The sequence below is a fragment of the Erpetoichthys calabaricus genome, chromosome 2, assembly GCF_900747795.2.
Source record: "Erpetoichthys calabaricus chromosome 2, fErpCal1.3, whole genome shotgun sequence".
NCBI classification, from domain to species: domain Eukaryota; kingdom Metazoa; phylum Chordata; class Cladistia; order Polypteriformes; family Polypteridae; genus Erpetoichthys; species Erpetoichthys calabaricus.
Window position 1 is genome coordinate 175,546,725 of NC_041395.2, and position 24,330 is coordinate 175,571,054.

Below are 24,330 nucleotides of genomic sequence, written 5' to 3' on the forward strand. Positions count from 1 at the left end.
AACAAATTTTAGTAGTGAATTATATGACCACCACAAATGGTGTAAAGTGACCTTGACTTTTTCAGGATATTTACAATTTCACCTTCCACCTGTAAAACATTAACTGTTATTAAATCATTAAGTGTGATCATTTTTTATTAATTTAATACATGTTTCCTTTGAACTGTTTATTTCTTATGTGGGTATTGAACAGTGTAGAAATTAGTTTAAATTTATTGTAACACTATCTTGTTTTGCAGTGGGTGCTGCCATTTTGAGTACTGTTATAAACCCTTGGGGTTCTGAGCTCATTAACATCGAAAATCATTGTGGGGGGATCTTCATGAGATTTCCAGTTTGTTGGATACTTAAATAGAATGGATGAAAAGATCAGTCTCTCCCAATGCCGCTGCTTCATGGACCACATGTCATTATGTCATTCACACAGTATTATAGATTCTTAGCATTTCAGAGTTACAAATTCCTGGCTTTTTATTTTTGATTACAATTTCTGCTTAATGTCCTGATTAGGTACTTTATATTCTCAGTTGTACTTTCTGTTTTTTGAAGCTTGGCATGTTGTCTGCTTCATATCCTGGTCGTTGATATCTGTTTTTGTACTGCCATTTATTCATCAAGCATAAAAATGACTGTCAGGGAAATGCCTGAACTTAGCAAAGGATGTCTGCATCTTCAAACAAAGTTTCACTAAGAAAACAGAAATCAGAGTTTATGCTTTAAAGAATGTTGTTAATTAGAACAGCTTTATTTTGTAAAGAGCAGATGTTTCATAGACAACATGTTAAGATCCTTTGATATGAGAGAGTTAGTTTTGTGCCTGAGGCTTTAATATGTAACAAATTATTTATTTAGCTACTTTTAATGGAAGAACTTTTTTTGTTTGAGGTCAAACAACATACAATTTATACTCGGTTTTAAATTGGTATCAAAAATGTATTTCAAGATGCCACTTGACAAGGATTATATTTTTAAAATCATAAATATTTTATGACAAGATGAGAAGTTTTATTACATGCAAGGCAGAACATGTATTTTCATCCTGATGTGATGCTTGTTATTATCTTGGACAGGGAAGGGGTTTAATGAAGTATACGCCATAAGCTTCATGCAAGCTGTCCTTTCTAGTTCTACCAGAAGAAGCATGTCTGAAAGATTTCCAGAAATTACCTTTAATGCTTTTGACACTCCTATATGGATAACAAACAATGTGGAAGTTTTGTCAATTACAGAAAAAACTTTGAACTTCTTACAACAGTAAAGGACTGAATAAAGTTATGAACCCTAAGCAAGGTCATTATGTGTTTAAGAGTTGGTGTATTAGCCATTTAAAAAAATAATTTTCAACTAGTAATCCATTGAAAGCTAAGTATGACCATTTTAATTTAACCTAACCCTAACCCCAACCTGGGCAATGAATACAACTATTATTTCAAATATATGCAGATGTAACCTAAGAAGGAACTATTCCAACTCTTAGTTTCACTTTAATAACCAGTGATGGTACTGCCCACCCATATATATTGTAACCCCCACTCTTATATATCTCTTTATGATATAAAAAAAATCTTGGGTCCAGACGTGATTTTCTCGGAGACACTTTAACGTCCTGTGAGACAAGGAAGACAGCTGCTGTACAGGCTTTTAAATGTTTGAAGCGCTGCGTAACCTACAGATCACGCAGCATGGCACAAGCTGCAGCAGCAAGCCATCTGATCGAGCATAGTGGAGGTTAAAAAAAATGTATTTGTTTCCCATTGTATAACCATTTAAGAGGGGGTTTCGGAGGAGCGACTGCATCTCCTTAGCGTGCGCTCAGCCCCCCTCTTCACAACGCGAGAGGCAGTGAAGCGAAGTGGCTGGCACATAGCACCCCCCGGGGGGGAAAGGGGTGGGCGAGCAGGGGGCAAAGCCCCCTAGTTTATTTAATTTTCATTGTCTTTGTTAGTTGAAAATTGAAAATTTAAATGTCAACTACTCAGATGTGTTTTCTGTTGACTTCAGTTTCACTCCACATCTCACTGTTTGGTATTTTTGGATTTTTTGGATTTTGGTCTTTGGTGGCTTTCGATAGAAAGTGGTGCACAAATAAAAATGTAAATAAATACAAATCATTAAGATACAATTCCATAATATAGCAATAAAAGTTAAAGCATCTAATGCAATCCAAATAATGTCCAAGCACTTTATAACAGAAATATTGTCACGAGTACAAGCTCTTTTTTCATTAAGTACTAAGGAGTATATGGGATGTGTATATAATTTAACCTTAACTCTACCTAGCCTGTGTAATATAAAGAAAATATAAGTCCACCATTTCAAAATGAACAAGCAGTACTTGATTAATTATTAATTATTAATATTAATTGCATTCAAAACATAGATCAGTAAAGATATGTTGTTGATCATTGAGGATGTTTAAAGTAAGACAGTGTTTATACAACCAGTATTTGGAATATTTCAGGAAAGCGTGGAATGGATGGAAAACTCAGTGGAGCGCAGACAGCACTCTTACTCCAAGAGGACTCCATACGGCGATCCGAGCAAGACAAAAAGGCCCTTGGAGAACAAGTGTCGACCCTAGAGCGCAGTTTACAGGCTGCAGAGTTAGAAAAAAGAGTATTACAGGTGATAAACTCAGGAATTAATACAGTGTGCCAAATAAAATTCACAAACTGGAATGTCAACCTCAAACATCATCATTGCAGTAATCCAGAATTGTTGTAAATTCTATAAATGACTTTACAGATTGCTTCTAGCATATTTATTTTATGCTTAATTGTAAGTGAACAACTTTACGTTTTCTGTTAAAGATTTTAAACCTTCATATGTGACTAATCATAGACAGATATGGAAATTCTTTTTCCAAATGATCATTTTATATGTAGTATATAATGTAATAGTAAATGTAAAGGTATTGTCACAGGCGGCTGGGGGTGGAACCCAGCCGGGATACTCCAGACTGCGAGGGGGCGACCGCTCTGGTGGCTTTGGGGACCACGGGAACTGAGCTTGGAAGCTCAACCCTATAGGGGCCCGTGGTCACCGTCAGGGGGCACCCCGATTCCTGAGGAGCCCTGGCCCTCAGCACTTCCGCCACACTGGGGAGTGCGCAGCCGGTACTTCCGCCACACTGGGGAGTGCCTGTGGAAGCTAATCCGGAGGCACCTGGAGCAAGTCCGGGTGGGGATAAAAGGGGCCGCCTCCCTCCATTCTATGGCTGGAGTCAGGTGGAAGTGGACAGAGTCTTGGAGGAGAGGAGTGGAGGTGGCAAAGAGAGGCATTGCATTGTGAGAGGGCCTGGACTTTGGGGGAGTTTTGGGGGTTGTGTGCACTTGTGTAAATAATAGTATTGTAAATAAACTTGTTGTGGTGCTTTTAAACATGTCTACCTGTCTGGGTCTGGGCTGTCTTCCACAATATATATGTATATATTCCATTCAGTCACAGCATTAAAACCATCTGCCTAATATTGTGTAGGTCCTCCTCGTGCTGCTAAACCAGCTCTGACCCATCTAGGCATGGAATCCACAAGACCTCAGAACATGTCCTGTGGTATCTTGCAGATACTTAAAGCAGCAGATACTTTAAGTGCTGCAAGTTGCGAGGTGGGGCCTCCATGGATTAGACTTGTTTTTCCAGCACATCCTACAGATCCTCAGTCAAACTGAAATCTGGGGAAATTTGGAGGCCAAGTCAATAACTTGAACTCTTTGTCATATTCCTCAAACCATTCCTGAATAACTTTTTCAGTGTGGCAGGGTGTATTATCCTGCTGAAAGAGGCTACTGCCATCAGTGAGTACAGTTACTATGAAGAGGTGTACATGATCTAAAACAATCTTTAGGTAGGGAGTACATGTCAAAGGAACATTCACGTAAATGCCAGGACCCAAGGTGATCCAACAGAATATTCCCCAGAGCATCACACTGTCTCCACCAGCTGGCCTTCTCCCCATAGTGCTGCCGTCTCTTCTCCAGCCATCCACATGATCTAAAAGATAACATGATTCATCAGACCAGGTCACCAACTTTCATTGCTCCATGATCCAGTTCTAACAGTCATGTGCCCACTGTAGGTACTTTCAGTGGTGGACAAGGATCAGCATGGGTACTTTGATTAGTCTGGCTCTATGCAGCCACCTTTCTGTCATGGCCAGCATTAGGTTTTATAGTGATTTGTGCTACAGAAGCTCTTCTATGGGATTGGGCTCCCTTGACCCTGTCATTGGTTCACTGATTGTCCTTCCTTGGACTACTTTTCATAGGTACTAACCACTGCTTACTGGGATCACAGTTTGGCCCTTGTCATAATTGCTTAGATACTTAAGCTTGCCCATTTCTCCTACATCTAGCATACCACCTTCAAGAACTGACTGTTCATTTGCTGCCTAATTTATCCCACCCCTTGACAGGTGCCGTTGTGATGAGATAATCAATGTTATTCACTTTCTCATGGCTGATTGGTGTCTATATATATATATGTGGTAGATGCCTTTATCCTAGAGCTACATTAGGATGTGTGTATCCATTTTGGTTACAATGTGTTAAGGCAGTTAGTGCTGCTGCCTCACAGTATCCAAACACTGAGATAAAATCCTGGCACAGGTGTTCTCACCATATCTTTGTTTTCCTCCTGTCACTACACTTTTCTTTCCATATTCATAGGTAGTTATCTTTATGGTAATTCATCACTCTGAATTCTTGTAGCATAAACAAGTTGCGATGTCTCTTAGTCATGATTGAAACTACTCCAGAGATGTTATTTGCATTTATAAATGTGGAGAGCTGCGATAAAAACTATATTCTCCAGAGCATTAGTTATAAATAGCAATTATGATATTAGACAATAATAATTTTTAACCATAGGGTGAATGTTTGGCTTTTTAAGCACTGCATGTCTAAAATTTAGGTAACAGAGTGAATGATAATACTGTTATTTATAATGGATGAAATACCCGGGCGTATAGCGCTCAACACCTCACCTGATTTTCCTTGCAGCTCAATTTTACGTGCTTTAACCCAGTGAATCGTCTCTTTCTCTGTTTGTATTTCCAATATTTCTCCTTCAGATCTTTGCACCACCCTTACGAAGTTTAAATGTACTAGTCAAAGAAACTGAGGTCATGACCAGTCTTTCCCCCAAATAAAGCTGAGATTCCATTTATATTTTGCTGAAATTATGAACTAAGAAAAAAAATCATGTTGACAAATATAAGAAACAAATATTTAGTCTGTATTTATTGTGCTTAACTATTAATATCATTATTCTAAACAAAGAAGTAACTGTTTTCACAGGAAAAGCTGGGTCGACTGACTCTTCAGGACGGGAAACTTGAAGCAGAGAGGCGAAAGCTGAAAGAATCCTTAGATGCGTCAGAAAGTCGCTGCACCAAGCTGGAGCTGTCACAACGCACGATGGAGGGTGAAATACAAAGGCTGCAGATGACACTCACTGAAAGGGACACTGAGTTACTAGCTTTGCAGGAACGAGTGTCTGGCCTGAGCAGAGAGTTGGCCACTAGTGAGGATAAGGTGACATCCCTGCAGGTGTCCGTGGAGAGGCTGAATGTAGCTTTGGCCCGTACTGAAGATGGAGAAAGTCAGCTAAAGGACAAGGTTCAAAGTCTTTCTCTGTCACTTAATGACACTAGTGCCAATGCCGGTGCTTTACAGGACCGTGTATCGCAACTGCAGAAAGCGCTGACTGCTAGTGAGCAGGATCGGCGGCTTATTCAGGCAAGTATCCTATGCAGATGTGTCTGTTAGCAATCAGAATCTGAGCTCACATATCTCACAGCCAGAAGCTGCGCTCCATGGCACAATGGCAGAATTTTGGTTTTATAGACCGAGATAAGCTTATACCATCGTGCCTCTTCAAAGATACATTGGCAAGAAATAATGAAAAAAAGGTTAAAAAATGTAAACTGTGAAAAGAAAAACCTGTACACAGTTAAGGGAACTTCTATATAGTAGCCTGTTGAGTTACCCTGAAAAAGCCCAATGCTTCTAATATCTTTTCTGCCCTCATTTTTCTTTTCCATTACTCTTCTTTATTTTCTGACCTCATGGGGACACAGCTCCCTCTCTTTGGTGTTCTGTTTTCTGTTCTGTTATTTTTAGTAAAATGTGGTGACTAAATGATTCACATTTCCCATTGAGAACTACAGTATTTTTAGAATTTGCACATAAATGTAACTTGTTAAAAATTTTTCTGAAGAACAGTATATTCCCAGAAAAATGAAGTCTTTCTAATATATTACAATATATTGGGACATTTAAGTTTATAATTATTCGACAATCTAGTCGATGTTTTTTTTTTTTGGAAGCTGTTGTTTTTATTGAGGACCTTGGGGACCCAACATCTAAACGTGGATGGGATTCCAGATCTAAACATTTTTGGCATTTATTATGTTGATATGCAGTGGGGTATCACAATGACCTAGGGTATTGAGGTTTAAATCTGAGTTGGATTCCCTCACCACTACCCCCACCACACTCCACAAATTCAATTCAGTTTTTTTTTTGTATAGCGTGTACAAGTGTAGTGCGCAGTGACATGTTCTAAGGAACAGTGAAAATATAAATGGTTAAATTTTACTAATTATTAAATAGAAATTATTACACATAAAGACACAGATTTGTCAAAAAACAGAAAACTAAGTCAAAACTGATTGACATAAATGGAAACAGTAATTTCTGTCCATTAGTTAACTGTTTTATCATGGCCAGTTGACAATGGAGAAGAGGAAAACAAAAACTCCAGTCAGCATCATAAACACCTTGGGGGTCCACAGTCAATTATAACAGAGAATGTTAAAGACAAAGTCAGACACAGTCATAGGCCTGTAGACCTCGGCTAACTAGCCATTAATGCCAATGCTCCCAGTGCCAGAGATAATAATCCAAAGATATGCTTATGATCTAAGCCCCCAAAATGATCTGATGTCCCTCACCCAGCGATCAGTCCAACTTAGTGCCCATTGCTGCTAAACTATGTAGAAGGTTGAAATTTGTACACACATGATTCCAAAAAATCTACTTTAAAAATACAGTAGCTGCATTAAACATGCAGCTTTATTTTTGCAGAATACTGTATTCCCATGCATTAATGGATGCATGATAATTTTTCAAATTCTCTTGGGCACAAGTGATGCACCATAGGTATTGTACACAAGGTGAACATTTTTTATAAATATGATATTGTCAAGGAAACCCAATCCCATATTGGTTCCTTCTGAAGCTGGCTTTGACCTATGTGACCTTACACCAGATTAAAGAGGTCTGAGAACGGAAGGATCAATATTTAGAAAGGTAAATCAGGATAAAAAAAGGTTCAGTTTTTAAAAAAAAAGAAAAGGTTCAGTTTCCTGTCACAATGAAATTGCTAAGCACTATATCAAGATTTGAACTCTAACTGTATTACTTGTTAATCCTGTAATCTTTTCAAGTTCTTTAGCATTCTGGCAGGTCATTTTGAACTTCTTCTGCTTTACATTTGGTAGGAACGGCTGGATTCTGCTCGGGAATCTCTGTCCGAGTGCAAGAAGCAAAACCATACCCTGATGGAAAAGGTTCACACCCTACAGAGAGAGCAAGAAGACAGTGAACTGCGACGGCTGGAGCTCGAGAGCCAAGTGAAACAGCTTCAGGAGGTCAGATCTTGTGAAAGTCTTATTACTGATGCTCGATTATATATTACATGCTGGAGATAGGAATGGAAACAAAAAAAAAGAAGGAAAACTAGAAAAGCTGGCATGGACACATAATGATAGTAAACAATAGAAAGATAATACTGCAAAACTGTGATCATGTGCATGTTTAGATACTAAAGATCTTAAGAGAGCTACTTTTATCATTAAATAAGCCAGAAATGAAGAAACAAGGAAGCAATAATGAATGTTTCAGTAAAATGTACAGAGTAAGAGCCAGAATCTTGAAAGCTGTTTTCTGATGGCAAACTGTCAAATGGCAGCAAAAAGACAATAGCAAGAGCGGACAGAGGATGGAGTCCAGGCAGCTTCTTAGCCACAGAAGCTGCCCAGACATTGAGTGGAGGGTACACAGAGACAAGATGAATGAATGGCATGGACAGAACAAATGCAGAACTCAGGAAAGGACGTGGCAAATGAAAAAGTCCCACTACACAAGCTGTCACCATAGAGTTACAACAATCCGAGGTATAATTGCTCCTTTTGTCCTTCAGATGCTACGTCAGCGACAGGTCAGTGAACAAGAAGCCCAAGAAGGAACACGGCTGCTCGAAGAGGACCGGCAGGCTTTGCAGGACAGGATGACTGCTCTCCAAAAGACTGTAGCGCAATTAGAGAATGAGCGTCGAGACATAGAGAGAGCCATGACACGCATGGAAAAGGACAAGGCCGCCCTCAGGAAAACACTTGATAAGGTAAGGTAGCCCGCAAAACCAGATTTCCAGCTTCTCTAATGAGTACTATAACACATTTTTGCTGTAATTAAAATTGTGATACACACGCTGATAAACTTAAAATATTACTTCTTTTAAAACCAGTCCATTAAAAATCAGTATTTGAAATACAAAAAAAAACTGTTGGCTTTTTATGTTTAGCCATGCCTAAATATTCAGGGCTGATTGGGGTTCTCATGAGTCTTGGGCAGTCTATGATATATTCGCTAATGACTGAGCCCAAATATAATTCAAAACCTGTTAAACATGAGATGTTCTGAAATAAGTCAAATAAAAGTTTCATAATTTTTTATTTGTGAACAAACCAAACCACAGATTAGGTTGACTGGAAGGTAGTGATGAGCGAAATGATTTGTGTAAAATTGAATTTGCAGCAGAACTCTGTGTTTCGCTTCACAAAACAAAAAACATGGAACAAATTGCTTCCAGCGAAATTCGTGCTATTCACAAAGATAAAAGGTATTTAGTCATGTCTGGAAACATTTATATGCTTTATCTCCACATGTGTCCACCTGTCATTTCATATTTAAGTAAAGATCTCTAATAAACAAAAAATTGCCAGATTCATTTCCTGTCATGTGTAGACATTTTCTTGAGTTGACAGACGTGTTTTGGTATATGACCATCATTTTGCCGATTATAATGGCAACCTTAGCAATCGAAATCCTAAAGATGCACCAGAGATGGATGCATATCATATTTAAATAAAGATCTCTAATAAACAAAAAATCACCAGATATGTTTTCATAGTACAACCCTCATTTAGCCAACTAAATATGCATTAGAGATTGAAAAGGAACTTTGATGCTCCACACAATGTCTAGCAGAATCAAGAAACAGGAAAGGGCAGTAGCTTAGTAGTCAAGATCGGAGCTTCCTATCAAGTATTCCTTTTGAGAAAACCCAGTAATGTGCACAATGAGATGTTTTGGTATGTCTTTGAGTGGAATATATGCAGCATGCCACCTTTGAAAAAAAAATGCACTGCGCCCCTCTGCATTGATGTAAATGAGGCATAAGTAAAATTGAGTTGACAGGTGTGCGCCAGCTCACATGCAATACGCAGCTGCAGAAATGGTAAGCGTGATAGTGTGAACGAGGCAGCGCTCCTTGTTTTCCACCACAAAAATTCTTTTTAGTGAGTTTTGTGTCTCACACTTGCAAAATCGCCTGCAAAATTAGTTTTAGTGTCAATTTTGTGAAACTTTATGAGAAATGAAATCTACCTGCTCTGCATATCACTATTGGAAACTCAGAATAGGCTCAGTATGAGAGTGTATGGTAATGAGTGTTGAGTGTACCCTACAACAGAGTGGCACCCGCTGTGAGGTTGGCTCCTGCCTTTTACCTGACGCTAAAAGGATAAGAATATCTATCTATCTATGACTGTATTCACTGTCATTTATTATTATTACAATTGTTTTATCAATGTAACCATAATTCATTCTTGAATTTGCAATACTGCACATTGATAAAGCAGTTTTGAAAAAGATTTATTTTAAATGTATTTGGTTCATTAATGAAAGGCTATAGCTTGCTTCTTAAAAACAAATTATTAACAAGAATCCAATTTTGCCCCATTTTTAATATGAACAAGTCAGCTATTGACTTGAGTCATAAATCATAATCTATCTATCTATCTATCTATCTATCTATCTATCTATCTATCTATCTATCTATCTATCTATCTATCTATCTATACTAACTGTGGGAATAAGTCCGGGTTCAAACAATATGTTTGTATGTGTATATAAGTTCTTCATTAATCACATTTTGGTTTTCTGCAAAACGTTGAACTTGTTAAGAAAAGTGAATGTTGTAAGAAATCAAAGACATGACCATAGAAAGATGAATTATCAATTAAATACAAAATCTGACTGTCTTTAAAATATCAAATTTTAGTAAAGAGGATTCAATGTTACTTGGATAGTTACAACAGTTTTGTTTCATCCAGAATATCACTGGATTCTTCAACATTTTGGATGCCTCCCCTACAGATTTTTCTCTTAATGCCAACTCTGCCCATCTGTTATGTAGTGTTATGTTTTATACTTTATGTGGATTATGCAGTATACATACATATACCTTTATTTGTTTTGATATTGTTTATTTATTTCATTATTTTTTCACGGAACCCAGTCTTCAGGTTTGACTCTCAAATCAGGTGTCTTTTACATTTAATGTTCATTCCATGTTTTAGTTCCTTTCATTTGTTATCAGAACCTTACCTGGTGTGGATACCAGTCTTACTGCTATTGCTGCTGTTTTAGGCTTTGCCCATAACAGACTAGTCTGAAATTGCTATAAATGGATGTTGGTTCTCCTTCCTTTGTCTTCATGTTCATTTTTCATGAACAAGTGAAAAGCTATCTATAGACAGATACATTATACTGTATGGCCAAATGTATGTGGAATCTCCTCCAAATTGTTGAGTTCGGGTATTTCAGCTTCAATTGTTGTTAACAAGTGTATATAACATCAAGCACATAGTCATGCAATCAACCATTGACAAACTTTGGCAATAGAAGATATACTGAAGATCTCAATGATTTTAAATATGGCACTGTCAGAGGATGTTATCTTTGCCAAAAGTCAGTATGTGAAATTTCTGCTCTGTTCATCCTGGCCAAGTCATCTATAAATGCTATTTTCGTAAAATGGAAGTGTTTAGGAGCAACAACAGCTCAGCTACAAAGTGGTAGACCACACAAACTCATTGAATGGGGCCACCGGGTGCTGAAGTTCCTAGCACATAAAAATCACCTATCATGTGTTGCATAAATCACAGCAGAGCTTCAAACTGCTTCTGGATGCAACATCAGCACAAGAACTGTGCATCATAAAGTTAGCGTCCATGGCTGAGCAGCTGCAGACAAGCCAAGTGTCACTTATAGTGTTGTAAACTATCCTGCCTTTGAACTCTCGGGCAGTAGAAACATGTATCGAAGAATCATGCTTCAATATCTGTCAGTCTGATGGACAAATCTGGGTTTGGCAGATGCCAGGAGAATGCTGCTTTCTGGACTGCATATTGCCTACTGTAAAGGTTTAGTAAAGAAGGGGGTAATGTTCTGTGAGCTGTTTTTCATGGTTATGCTAGGCCTGTTGGTTCCAGTGAGGGACACTGTTAATGCTAAAACATATAAAGACATTTTAGACAATTGTGTTTCCAACTTTGTAGCAAAGGAGATGGCCCTTGTCTGCTCCAGCATGACATGGCCTCTATGCACAAAGCCAGGTCCATAAAGACATGGTATAAAGGAACTGCACAGAGCCCAAACCTCAGCCTTCTGAATACAATTTTGATAAATTGGAATGCTAATTGCTTAGCTAGCTTTTCTTGTCCAACATCAGAACCTGACCTCGCAAATGACTGAATGTGAACAAATTCCTACAGATACTCTCCAAAATCTTGTGGATGGACTTTCTAGAAGAGTGGAGGCTGTTATTTGGGGGAGGTGCTAAATTTTAATGCTCATGGTTAACTAATATAAGTGTGATGGTGTCAACAAACTTTTGGCCATATGTTGTAGATAGATAGATAGATAGATAGATAGATAGATAGATAGATAGATAGATAGATAGATAGATAGATAGATAGATAGATAGATAGATAGATAGATAGATAGATAGATAGATAGATAGATAGATAGATAGATAGATAATTATGATTTATGACTCAATCAATAGCTGACTTGTTCATATTAAAAATGGGACAAGGTATTCTGGAGAGCACTTCGTGGCTACAAGAAAAGGAGGGAGGTCTTCCCCCGACTGCACCCTCTCTCGATATCCAGGGACCCCAACAAGGCTGCACTTCCAGACTCCGTGTCCCAAATGGGTTCCCAAACGAGGACCACTGCCGCCTGGCATATGGGCGATAGAACTACTCCCAACACTTGGCTTATGCGGGTCCTTCTGTTAACTTATACTGATCGGGTACAAAGTAATTTATTTGTTCCACCAGTCAATAATTTTTATGTCATTGTACTGGCCTCCCACTTAATAATAATAATAATAATTCTTTGCATTTATATAGCACTTTTCTCACTACTCAAAGCGCTCAGCAATTGCGGTTTAATGACCTTGCTGAAGGGCCCAACAGAGCAGAGTCCCTATTGGCATTTACGGGATTCGAACCGGCAACCTTCCGATTGCCAGTGCAGATCCCTAGCCTCAGAGCCACCACTCTGGCTTCTTCCCCGTCTCATCTGGGATGCCCATTCTCCTCAAACTCTTCATATTCAGTGCAATATCTAGAGAGGTAGATACATTAATGGATCATCTTATATTGTTATGAAGTTACCAATGTGAAGCCAGTTCACAGTTTGAATAGTAGGTTTATCTGTTCTTTGAATTTAACCATGCACATTTATTCCTATTAATGAATTCACCCAAACAAGAATGGTGAAAATGTCGCTGAAAGCATTTTCTATCTGTAATTAATGGTCAAAAACTGTCCCCCACTTGGTGCAGCAACAGTAATGAGGTCATTTTGATGTAGGAAGCACATACCTGAGGCACATTGTTTATGTTACAGACAGCATTCTCCGTACAGTTAATTTTGGACAAGTCTTAGCTATAAGTCTGTATGATGCTGGGGATATTATACATTTTGGCACATTTAAGTTAAAAGAGCCTCACATACCCACGCATATGCTTTCACATACTTCGTGCTTAGTATGATACTCCGCAGCTACTGGAAATGTTTTCCGGCTTTCTGGGATTACAAAGTTCAATTTGCTCTCTTAATCACCTGGAGCGCCACTCGAAGAAATAGGATTCCCTCACATCTGGTCTCTGTTATCCTCAGGGGTTGTAACGGCAAACCACCCCCATCTGCCCAAACTGAGGCACTTTTCCTTTACCAATGAACACTATTCCAAATAACATTAGCATGCAGTTTAAGGTAAAATGAAATCATCCAACGTATTTAGCATCATTCCCCTGTATAGGTATAAGATTACTCTTTGTACCATAATGCATATTGTTTGTAAAGCACATTCAAGGAGTGCTAACCTGGAAAGAAAATTGGAGAACAGTTTTCTTAAAAAGCAAAATATTGTATGAAAAATAATTATGGTATTTCTTCATTATTCTAGCAGCACGAAGCATAAGTAACAGGTCCTTTGCAGGGCTCAGTCGCACAGGCAAGCAGAAAAGAGTGTGCTGTGTGCAATCTAGTAACAGAAATTTTAAACAAAGTGTAAATTTGAATAAACATGTTTATAAAACACAAGAAAATTATCACAGGCGTCATGCTTATTTTCAGGTTCATGGTGGCTGATGATGACATTTAACTCTTTTTGCACAGTTTAATGACGTCGGAGCATTTTGCCAAAGGAGAACTCCAGATTACTTGTGCATGTAAGCGTGGATTATTAATCAGGTTATTCAGCTTAACTCGATTATATGTGTACATGTAAATGCACTGACTATTGTAGCGGTAGATGCTCGTGTCCACCTCTCGAACCCTCAGGTACCACTCTTGAGACCAGGTGAAAGTATAATAATATTCTGTTTTTATTATAATACCGTGCACAAAGCACTCTCCTCACCACACTACTCATACAATAAACAATTCTCTCTCCTCCTCGCCCAGACACGTCGCCACCCTACCTCCCAGCTCAGCTCAATGTTCTGGGCTTCCCAGAGTTCTTTTATAGCCCCTGACCCGGAAGTGGCTCCAAGCCAAACCCACAAGTCCGTTTTCCTTCCGGGTCAGGGCAAAGTCCTTTTCTTCATCCCGGGAGCACATCGCTTCTTCCAGTCACGTGACTGGGATGCACTCCCGGGTTATAGGGCATGCCAGAGCCAACTAGCCCCCCTACAGCGACTCCTGGCGGCCCCCAAGGTATCCAGCAGGGCTGTGTCAAAACACCACAAAGTCCATGAGGCCCTGCTGGAACTCGGGGCACAAATATGCTGTCCGGAGGGCTCCTCCTAGCGGCCTGGGGGTGATGACCGGAGTCCATAGCCGGTCGTCTGTCACACTATGTTCTTTCAGAAAACCTGAATGCTGTAGCCAAAACTGATAACCAACGAGGATTAAAATTTCATTTTTCAGCCATCTTTAAGTTAATGCTTTCTGTGGCACCTTTCACATTGAATAGCACCCCAAAATTTGTCAAGTTTGTTAGTATCTGAAACCTTTTGTTGTTTTTCAGGTGGAGCGCGAGAAAATGAAGCAGGAAGAAGAAGCAATGCGCTTGGGTTCAGACAAAGGTCATCTTCATCAGTCTCTGAGTAATGCTGAACAGGAGCTTTGTGAAGTCCAGGTTCAAGTGCAACAGCTTCAGGTAAGCAGTCGATCAAGTCGATATTACACCTGGCATTCCAGTCTGGGCTGTGAGACACATTTGCTCAACCCATGCTGGTGTGTTCAGTTATACTTTACATTTTATAAATGCCATTTGTCCTGACTCGAAACCAATTGCTTGGACCCCACAGAGCACACACGATGACAGGACATGATTCATAAAAAAGTGAATATAAGATATTAAAGTTAACAAGCACATGTTTGATGAATCCCTATTCTGTTCAAACTGTTGTTTGGCTCTTTAGAAATGAAACTACAATAAAAATACAGATTGAAATCTCTCCTGTACACAGTACACACAGTTTTTCACATTTCAGAATGACATTACTCCAAACTCACTTATCCCTTTACCAGCCCAGCAGGCACCAAGGAACAACCCTTGTTGGAAAATGGGGAGTTATAGTCCAGGTTTGGATGAAATTATGAAAGGACTAAGTATATGTTATAGTCCAATGATGGGTGGACCCTGTGGAGATTTTTAATCTTAAATAAGATAATCCCTTAAATGAGCAATACTGTGTAATAAAGTTATGTCAGCTCACATCTCAGATGATGCACATGTTCTGAACTGGTCATGTGGAGCAACATGGAACTACATTTCTCTTAAGTAACAGAGAACCATTTTGAGAGTAGAGGAGCCTATCGAACATCATCCCTACCCTACATACTGATATAGTGGACATTTGAACCTCACAGCTGTCAGGGTTTAAGAAAATATATATTTTTTCTTTTTTTGCAGTTGCTACCATTTTATTGTTAAGCATTTCAGTTGTGTGCTGTAATATGTGTAATATCACTGTGGTTGCCTATTTAAGTTTGAACTACATGTCATTTGACAGATAAACTTTGCAAAAACTTAGTAAAGTCTTTGAATGCAACAAACATCAGTTTATCAACCCCTATTTATTCCTGTCTCTATTTACCAAGGGCAGCACGGTGGCTCAGTGGGTAGCACTGCTGCCTCGCAGTTAGGAGACCCGGGTTCGCTTCCCGGGTCATCCCTGCGTGGAGTTTGCATGTTCTCCCCGTGTCTGCATGGGTTTCCTCCAGTCGCTCTGGTTTCCTCCCACAGTCCAAAGACATGCAGGTAAGGTGCACTGGCGATTCTAAATTGCGCTTGGTGTGTGTGCATGCCCTGCGGTGGGCAGGCGCCCTGCCCAGGGTTTGTTCCCTGCCTTGCGCCCTGTGTTGGCTGGGATTGGCTCCAGCAGACCCCCGTGACCCTGTAGTTAGGATATAGCGGGTTGGATAATGGATGGATGGATTTGTTTACCAATCTCCGGTTTACTGGTATGACCCTTGCCAGTATAACTACCCATCCAAATTGCCCTTAAAAGTACTCACTGCCACTCCTGTCTTCAACTCCACGTAAGCCCGACTAATGCAGTCCAACATGACTAGCACAGGGACAGTCTGTTGGATGAAAGGCAACTGGGTGCCTACTATTGAAAAACACTTTTATTCCTTTAATTGTTGTAGGAATATGTTAACAAGATATATTCAGTGTCTATAAAAACTGTTTACCCTCATGGAAATTTTCAGATTTTATGTTTATGCAACATGGAATCACAGTGGATGTAATTTGTGTTTTTTGACTACTAATCAACAGAGAAAGATTCTTTAATGTCAAAGTAAAAGCAGATCTTTCACTTCTCACATTTTTCATAGTGGACTAAATTAACTACAAATACGAAACTCAAAATAATTGATCACATAAGTATGTGTATATGACACACCTCGATCATCACTGGTACAGCTAACTAGTTTGAGAAGTCCCATAAATACTTCAATGAAGATCACCTATGCGTAGTCAGGGGTTTCAGTTGATTGCAGTATAAATGCACCTTATCTGGGAGATCCAGTTTGTGATGAGTCAGTAAGGTACCATAACCTACACAATTAAGACAAAGGAATATTCCCTACAACTCAATGAAAAGGTGACTGAAAAGCACAAATCAGGAGATGGAGACAAGAGAACATCAAAGTCACTGAATATCCCTTGGAGTCCGGTTAAATTAAGCATTAAGAAACTGAGAGTAAGGCACAGTTATAAATCACTCTAGAGCAAACTGTCCACAAAAACTAAGTGATTATACCAGAAGAAGACTAGAAATAGAGGCCCGCCATGATACCTATGAGAACTCAGAAGGAGTTACAAGCTACAGGGACTGAGAGTGGAGAAACTGCAGTTTAAAAAAACTGCTGACCAGGACCTTCATCAGTTGTAGCTTTATGGGAGAGTGGCAGAGTGAGAAAACGCACAGGACATCTCAGGTAGAGTTTGCCAGAAGGCACATGCAAGACTTTGAATTCAGATTGAAGAAAGTTCTATGGTCTGTTGAGCCCAAAATTGAACTTTTTAGCCATCAGACTAAATGCCATATTTGGTGTAAGCTAAATACCACACACTATCAAAAACACAGCATCCCCACACTGAAGCATGGTGGTGGCAGCATCATGCTGTGAGAATGTTTCTCTGCAGCAAGCCTTTAAAGGCTTGTGATGGTAGAGGGTAAAGTGAATGCATCAAAACAGGGAAATCCTGAAGGAAACCCTGTTGCAGTCTACAAGAGATTTGCAACTTGGGAGAATATTTGATTTCCAAGCAAGAACGCAAGCCAGAGCTAAACAGGAATGGCTTAAAAAAAAACACAATGTTAATGTCTTGAAGTGGCCGAGCCAGAGTCCAGATCTCAGTCTAATTGAGAATTTGGGGCCTGAATCGAAATAGGCTTTTTACTCGCAATCCCCATGCAGATCTCAGGCATCCATCCCCTGATTTTTGAGTGCCTCCCCCACACCACTACCCCACCCAGTGATCCTAGACGTCTAACAGCCCCGAACTTCAAGAGCCCAGAAACCTTAGCACCTACTTTTCACATGTCACATTATTTTGTTTGAACCAAGTTTGTCAGAGAATTTAGTATATTTCATTTGTGCATGGATATTCTTTAACTTAAGTAAAAAAATGAGAAAGTTTTTCAATGTTTTGTCAAATGTGTCTGAAAAGCAAAGTATGTTACAATCAGCTGTTGTGTTTTTTACAGGCTCAGATCTCAGACTTGGAGAGGGTCCATGCACAACGCCTACTAGAAATGACAACACGACACCGGCAAGAGATGGAGCTGGAGACTGAGCGGTTACGTGGTTCTCAGCAACAGGCAGAACGCACCCTAGAGGCACGTGACCGAGCCCACAGACAGCGTGTCAAAGGCCTAGAGGAGCAGGTGAGAGGCCATCATTTTATAAGTGTTGGAGTAGCACAGATGTGAGCTCCCACTATTTGGAGACCTTTCCTTGTTCATCATGCAGTGGCAGTAGCATGACTAAGAACATTGACTCAATACATGTAGCTTAGATTTTGATATGTCCTGCCCTGGGATTTAAATAGAAATGACAACTTTTTATAAACCTGTTACATTTTGACTAATTTGCAAATGTCAGTTCTGGAATAGGACAGCATGATGTTGTAAGGGTCAGATCTGTTAACTTAAAACTCCAAAATCCTGGCCTTAAATTCTGGGCTTGTCACCGTTTTTGTGCTCCATGTGTCTGAAGCTTTTCCGGTACATCCCAGAATCTCTCAATTTAAATGCGAACTCTAAACTGTTTCCCATTGCTTCCAGAATAAGCTCTGGGTCCCCACACAAATTATCCAGTATTAAAACATAAAAAATGTGCAATAAGTTGTTCTTTAAATTCCTGCCCAGACAAGACCTAGTGCTTTATTTTCAAAGACGTGGAGTGTATTTAAATTATAATTGATTGGTTGGAGCATTAAAACAAACCACATCTCCTTTTTTATATTCATTAATGAATTATGTTATGGTTGCACATTACTTTGAAAATCGACATTTTGCCTGGTAAAGGTGTTTTTGTCTACAGTGTACCTTGCATTTTTCTGCCTAGGGTTCTGACCAGTTATTCATGCGAGAACTTATCAAAAGTCCTTTTTTCTGGCCGACTACATTTACAGTACATTTACATTTATTTGCTTTTCAGATACTTTTATACAAAGCACTTACAAAAGAGGTAAACACAATCAAGTAACAATAGGTTGGGGCCAGTTTGTTCAGCAAGTGTAGTAGGACAGGTAACAAAAGTTGATTGGCACAAGAGAAAAGATGTAATAAGTAGTAAATGTACAATCATAGGTTACAATCAATAAAGCAATTAAACTTAATCTAACAGCAAATTATAAACAATATTTATAACAATATAATATATCACAGAGTAAAGTTTTCCAATTAATTAGACCGATATTCACATAACAGATGGGTTTTGAGTTGCCTCTTCAATACATTGATGGAGTCAACAGTACGGATGGAGGTGGGAAGCTCATTCCACCAACTAGGAACTACACAGGAAAAGAGTCTGCATTGAGACTTGATACCACACAGAGGTGGCATCACAAGATACTGTTCACTGGCATACCTGAGTGGGCAAAATGAGTATAGGACTTCACCAGGACTTCACCAGGGTCTCCATATACAGAGGTGCTGACCCATTGACTACTTTGTAGGCAAGCATCAGGGATTTGAATTAAATGCATGCTGCAAGGAGATAATGTGCAGTAGCGACCTGAAGAAAGGAGTGACATGTGCTCATTTCAGTTGGTTAAATACAAAATGGACAAACTGCATTCTGGACCATCTGCCGCGGCTTGATAGCACATGCAGGTACTCCTACCAGAATTTAGTTGTATTAGTCTAGACGTGGCAAGACCAAAGCCTGGACCAGAAGTTGTGCTGCATACTCTGTCAGATAAGTTCTTATGGATGTTGTACAGTGTGAACCTGCATGAACAAGAAACAGAGGAAATGTGGTCAGAAGAAGACAGCTTCTCATCAATCACCACCCCAAGGTTGTGAACTGACTTGGAGGGTGATAGCCACAGTGAGCCAAACTGTACAGAGGTGAAAAGTTGAACAGACTGGCTGCCTGGGATAACAAGAAGCTTGGTTTTTGCCAGGTTCAGCTGTAGATGGTGGTCCTTCAGCCAGGTTGAGATATCAGTAAGACATGCAGAGACTCTAGCTAATGTCCTCCAGAAGGAACGACAGGAACAGCTAGCTGAGTATCATCAGCATGGCACTGATAAGAGAACCCATGGGACTGGACAATGGAGCCCTGTGAGGTGGAGTACAAATAGAAAAGTAGAGGACCCAGCACTGATCCTTGGGATACACCTGTGCTTGTCTGATAAGCCCTTGACAGCTCACCTCACCAGGACACACTGTAGGATCTCCTCGAGATGTAGGACCCAAACCATCTGAGAGCAGTCCCAGTGATGCCCAGGTCAGAGAGGGTGGCAAGATGGATGTTGTGGTTGACTCTGTTGAAGGCAGAGGAGAGATCTAGCAGGATCAGGACTGATGAAATGTTGGTAGCTCTAGCAAATCATAGCCTGTTGACCCCAGTCAGTAGAACCGTCTCAGTTGAGTGGTTCCTCTTGAAGCCAGACTGGTTGTTATAGAGCAGTTCATTCTGTACAAGGAAGGAAGAGACCTGGTTAGAAACAGCATTTGGAAAGAAAGGAAAGAAGAGAGACAGACTAGTAATTGTTAACTTGGGACAGATTGAGTGTTGTTTTTTTGAGAAGTGGGGTTATCAGAGTGTGTTTGAAGATAGTAGGAAATGTGCCTGAGCTGAGTGAGGTGTTCATGATGTTTGTAATTGCAGAAATGAGTGAAGGGGAAATGGCCTGAAGGAGATGTGAGGGAATAAGGTTAAGTGGACAGATAGTTGGGTTATTGGAGAGGAGGTCGGAAACATCAGTGGCAGGGAGTGAAGAGAATTTGAAGAATGTTGGGTGATATTTGGCAGGAGGCATAATGGGGGTTAGTGAGGGTGAGAACTGACTGCTGATAGCAGCCACACTATCCTGAAAAAAGGAGGCAAAGCCATTAGGATACAAGGAGGTTGGGGGAGGAGGCAGAGAAGGGTTAAGAAAGGAAGTGAAAGCAAAGTACAGAGAGCGTGTGTCAGTGGCGCTGTTAATTGTGGTCTGATAGAACCTTACCTTAGCGTTGATGGTGCCAGAAGAAAAGGATGCAAGAAGGGAATGGTACTTAGCCAGGTCTGCCTGAGCCTTTGACCTTCTCCATTTCCTTTCAGCTGTCCTGAGTTTGGTCCGTTAATCGTGGAGTGCTTCAGAAAGCCAGGGACAGGAGGGTCTTCTGCTCGTGTCGAAAGAGGAGAAAGGAAAGCAGAGGAGACTATGGAAGAGAAATGGGTGGGAGAGAGGTAGTGGAGGTGTCGTTATAAGGATGCAGTTGTGGGAGGAGAAGAGTGAGAAGAGGAGAGCAGTAGAGAGAATAAAAAGGACTAGGATATTCTTTAGATTGTCTTTGTTTATGTCTGAATCTAAAGTATATGTCCATGTTCTCATGATATTTATGGCAAATGCATCTAAACCATATGCCCATGCCCTCACAATATTTAAGGCAAAAACCTTGTATCCTAATTGGAGTCATGCTCATACTTTTTGGTTTATAACCAAAAGATGACTATTGAGCCATCCATTCATTTTCTCCATCTTACTTCATCCATTAGTGGCTCATGAGGAGCGAAGGTCTATCCTGCCTACAGAAGTCAGCTCTGTGCAGGATGCCATTATATACATACACTCATACATAAGCTAACATAGAGTATTGTCAAATAATTCAATGTATATGCAGTGGGAAAACAGATTTCCTGAAGACAAGCACAAGAACTCCACGCAGACAGCAACAGATTCAGGATGTTAACCCAGCTGTAAGGTAGAAGTGCTAAAAACCGTGCATCCAGGCAGCCAGTTTTCAGCTTTAACAATTTTTTGGATATTGTAGACAGCATCATGTGCTCATATGGTGTAAAGAGGGCCACTGCAATCCATTTTGAGTCCATGGATGTCAATATTTGAATGCAAGATCTTTGGTAATAATTGTTTCTGTCGTTCAGATATTTTAGGTTTTAATGTTACCCAGTTCCACACTTTACATTTTACTGTTAAGACTTTACACCATATTGGCCGCTGAGAACCATTTAGGATATAATTTAGTAATTTCATTCATTCTGGAAACACTTGGATGTACCCTCTGTTACAAAGGGCTCTTCTTCCATGTTTTCAAAAATTAAAAAGGCTGGGTCCTGTCTGTAGCAGTTTGGTGTGATTTGTCATTTCCTACTACAGAGAAGTACAAATGGTTGATTAGATTAGATATTCTTTGATCACAGTAGCAATACTCTATTCTGAATGGACCAAGCCTCTCAATCTCCGGAAATTGTATCAACTTTCTCCAGTTCCTCCCTGGGGAATTCCCAGATGTTCACAAGGGATAGGATGGCCTGGTTGGTCCAGCTCATCATGCTGGTACCATGACCCTCATGAGTAAAATGAGACTGAAAGTGGTGATGATCATCATCATTTGATATTCTTGTCTTTTTTAACTTCTGCTCTCTATCTAATAAAGAGTGCTTCGATCAGATCTTACTCAATGTCTCTGTTTTGATGTCACTCCTTTAGAAGGCACTGGTTTGTCAACTTCAGTTCTGGCTGGGCACTCCAACCCTTTATCATCATTAGCTTACTCAAGTGTCCTACACCAATAAAGAACAAATCCACTAGTTAAGTTATTAAAATACTAATGCCCCTTAATTCAAATGAAACGAATGCTAGACCATGCCGACATTGTTGTTAAGAATACTGTATATACTGCAGATAATGACGAATCAGCCAGATTGTTACAGAAGAATTTGGACAGCATACAGACTTGGACAGATCTGTGGCTGATGAAATTTAATGTGATTAAATATAAGGATTCTATGTAAGAAGTAAAAATGTTATATTTAAATACAGAATGGGAAGTCTGAAACTTGAAAGTAGTGCTTATGAGAAGGATTTAGAAATCATAGTGGACTCGACACCATCAACTGCCAGACAGTGTTCACAAGCCATTAGGAAAGCTAACAAAATGTTAGGCTATATAGCATGATTTGTAGAGTACAAGTCTTAGGAGGTTATGCTTAGACTTTATAATGCACTGGTGAGGCCTCATCTGGAGTACAGTGTACAGTTTTGGTCTCCAAGCTACAAAAAGGACATAGCAGCGATGGAAAAAGTCCAGAGAAGAGTGACTAGGCTGATTCCAGGGCTACAGGGGATGAATTATGAGGAAAGATTAAAAGAGTTTAACTTTTTCTGTTTAAGAAAATGGAGATTAAGAGGTGATATGATTAAAGTGTTCAGAATTATGAGAGGAATCAGAACAGTGGATCCCAGTTGTTACTTTAAAATTATTCTACATCAAGAACACAAGGACATAGTTGGAAACTTGTTAAGGGAAGATTTTGCAGAACTGCTAGAACATTTTTTAGTCACACAAAGAACCATAATCATAAAATGCATTACCAAGTAGTGGGGTGTATGTGGCAAAGAACAGGAATTTAGGCGCCGTCAAATCTTAACATGATGTTAATTTGGACAATCTAGGTGTATATGATAGACAAGCTTGTTGGGTTGAAGGGCGTGTTCTCTTCACACCTTATCTAGCGTTCTTAATGTTCTTATATAGCTGCCAGCACCAATCCTTCCATCAATTTTAATGAACACTTGCCTTCTTCTTTTTTCCCTCAGGTGGCCACTCTGAAAGAACAGTTAAACCAGGAGATGAGACGCCGACAAGCTTATGTCAACCAGATCCTGCGCCCTGGTGTGTGATAGAAGACGATCAACAGCATTTATAGCCCATCTACCTCCTATACAGAAAGAGAATGACAGCCTGGGCACTTGCTGGGACATTTCTAATTTTTCTGATGCTGGAATGAGCCCAATAGGATCAAAAGATCAGTTATTATTTTTATTATGTTTGCAGTTTTGTATGCTTTTTTAGATGAATTTATTACTAAAAAAAAATTTCAGTGAAATCAAAGCGTGTATAAACTTATGAGTGTGAAATAAAAAAATTCAGGAAATACATTTTCACTTGTATTTGTTTCCTATATTTCAAGAATAGATTCAAAGTTATTCTCTGGTGTCCAGACTACAATGAGATTCTTTCCTGGATTTACCTACAGACCAGTAACAACCATTTGCCCTAGCAGACCATTCATAATTCTAAAAGCAGACGTTGAATACTTCACCAAACAGTAAATACAGCAGAAGACAATATAAAGACAAATTACACTGCATGTTTCAGCCACGTGCACAAATCTGCTGTTGATTCAGTAACTTCCACTGGAGGTTTGCTTTGCCTCTGGAGTAGTCGTTGGGCATGTAAACTGGAATTTAGACAACTGTTTTGAAAGTTGCAGCATTTCATTCTTATTATAATTTGAAAGAGACATTCTTGGTATATTAAATATTTTTGTAGCAGTGGCCAGGACGCCCCTTCTACATGTGTTTCGGGGGAGCAATCATGGACTGCTCAATACCTCCCCCGGGACTCTTGGTGGCAGCCTCCCTGGCTGAGGATGGTGCCTCAGTTTCCCGCAGGGCTCCATGGGAGATGGAGTTCTCCACAGCCCTGTTGGGATCTGGGGTGGCTGCCAGGGGATGCTGCATGGGTCCCTAAGCCAGCCTGGACAAC

General features: G+C 39.8%; 1 protein-coding gene across 2 annotated transcripts in view; it reads left to right on the forward strand.

The window, feature by feature from the left end:
• crocc2 (ciliary rootlet coiled-coil, rootletin family member 2) overlaps window positions 1-23,720 on the forward strand; it is a 224,487-nt gene extending 200,767 nt beyond the window's left edge. Inside the window, exons 30-36 of one of the 2 annotated variants that reach the window (XM_051922722.1) lie at window positions 2,462-2,625; window positions 5,295-5,735; window positions 7,502-7,651; window positions 8,203-8,403; window positions 14,610-14,741; window positions 17,809-17,988; window positions 23,379-23,720. In XM_051922722.1, the coding sequence (XP_051778682.1) occupies window positions 2,462-2,625; window positions 5,295-5,735; window positions 7,502-7,651; window positions 8,203-8,403; window positions 14,610-14,741; window positions 17,809-17,988; window positions 23,379-23,462 (1,352 nt within the window). In that variant the 3' untranslated portion in view covers window positions 23,463-23,720. Of the gene's footprint in view, window positions 1-2,461; window positions 2,626-5,294; window positions 6,179-7,501; window positions 7,652-8,202; window positions 8,404-14,609; window positions 14,742-17,808; window positions 17,989-23,378 lie in introns of those variants that run through there. The other variant, XM_051922721.1, reaches the window with a different exon arrangement.
• The last annotated feature ends 610 nt before the right edge of the window (window positions 23,721-24,330 follow it).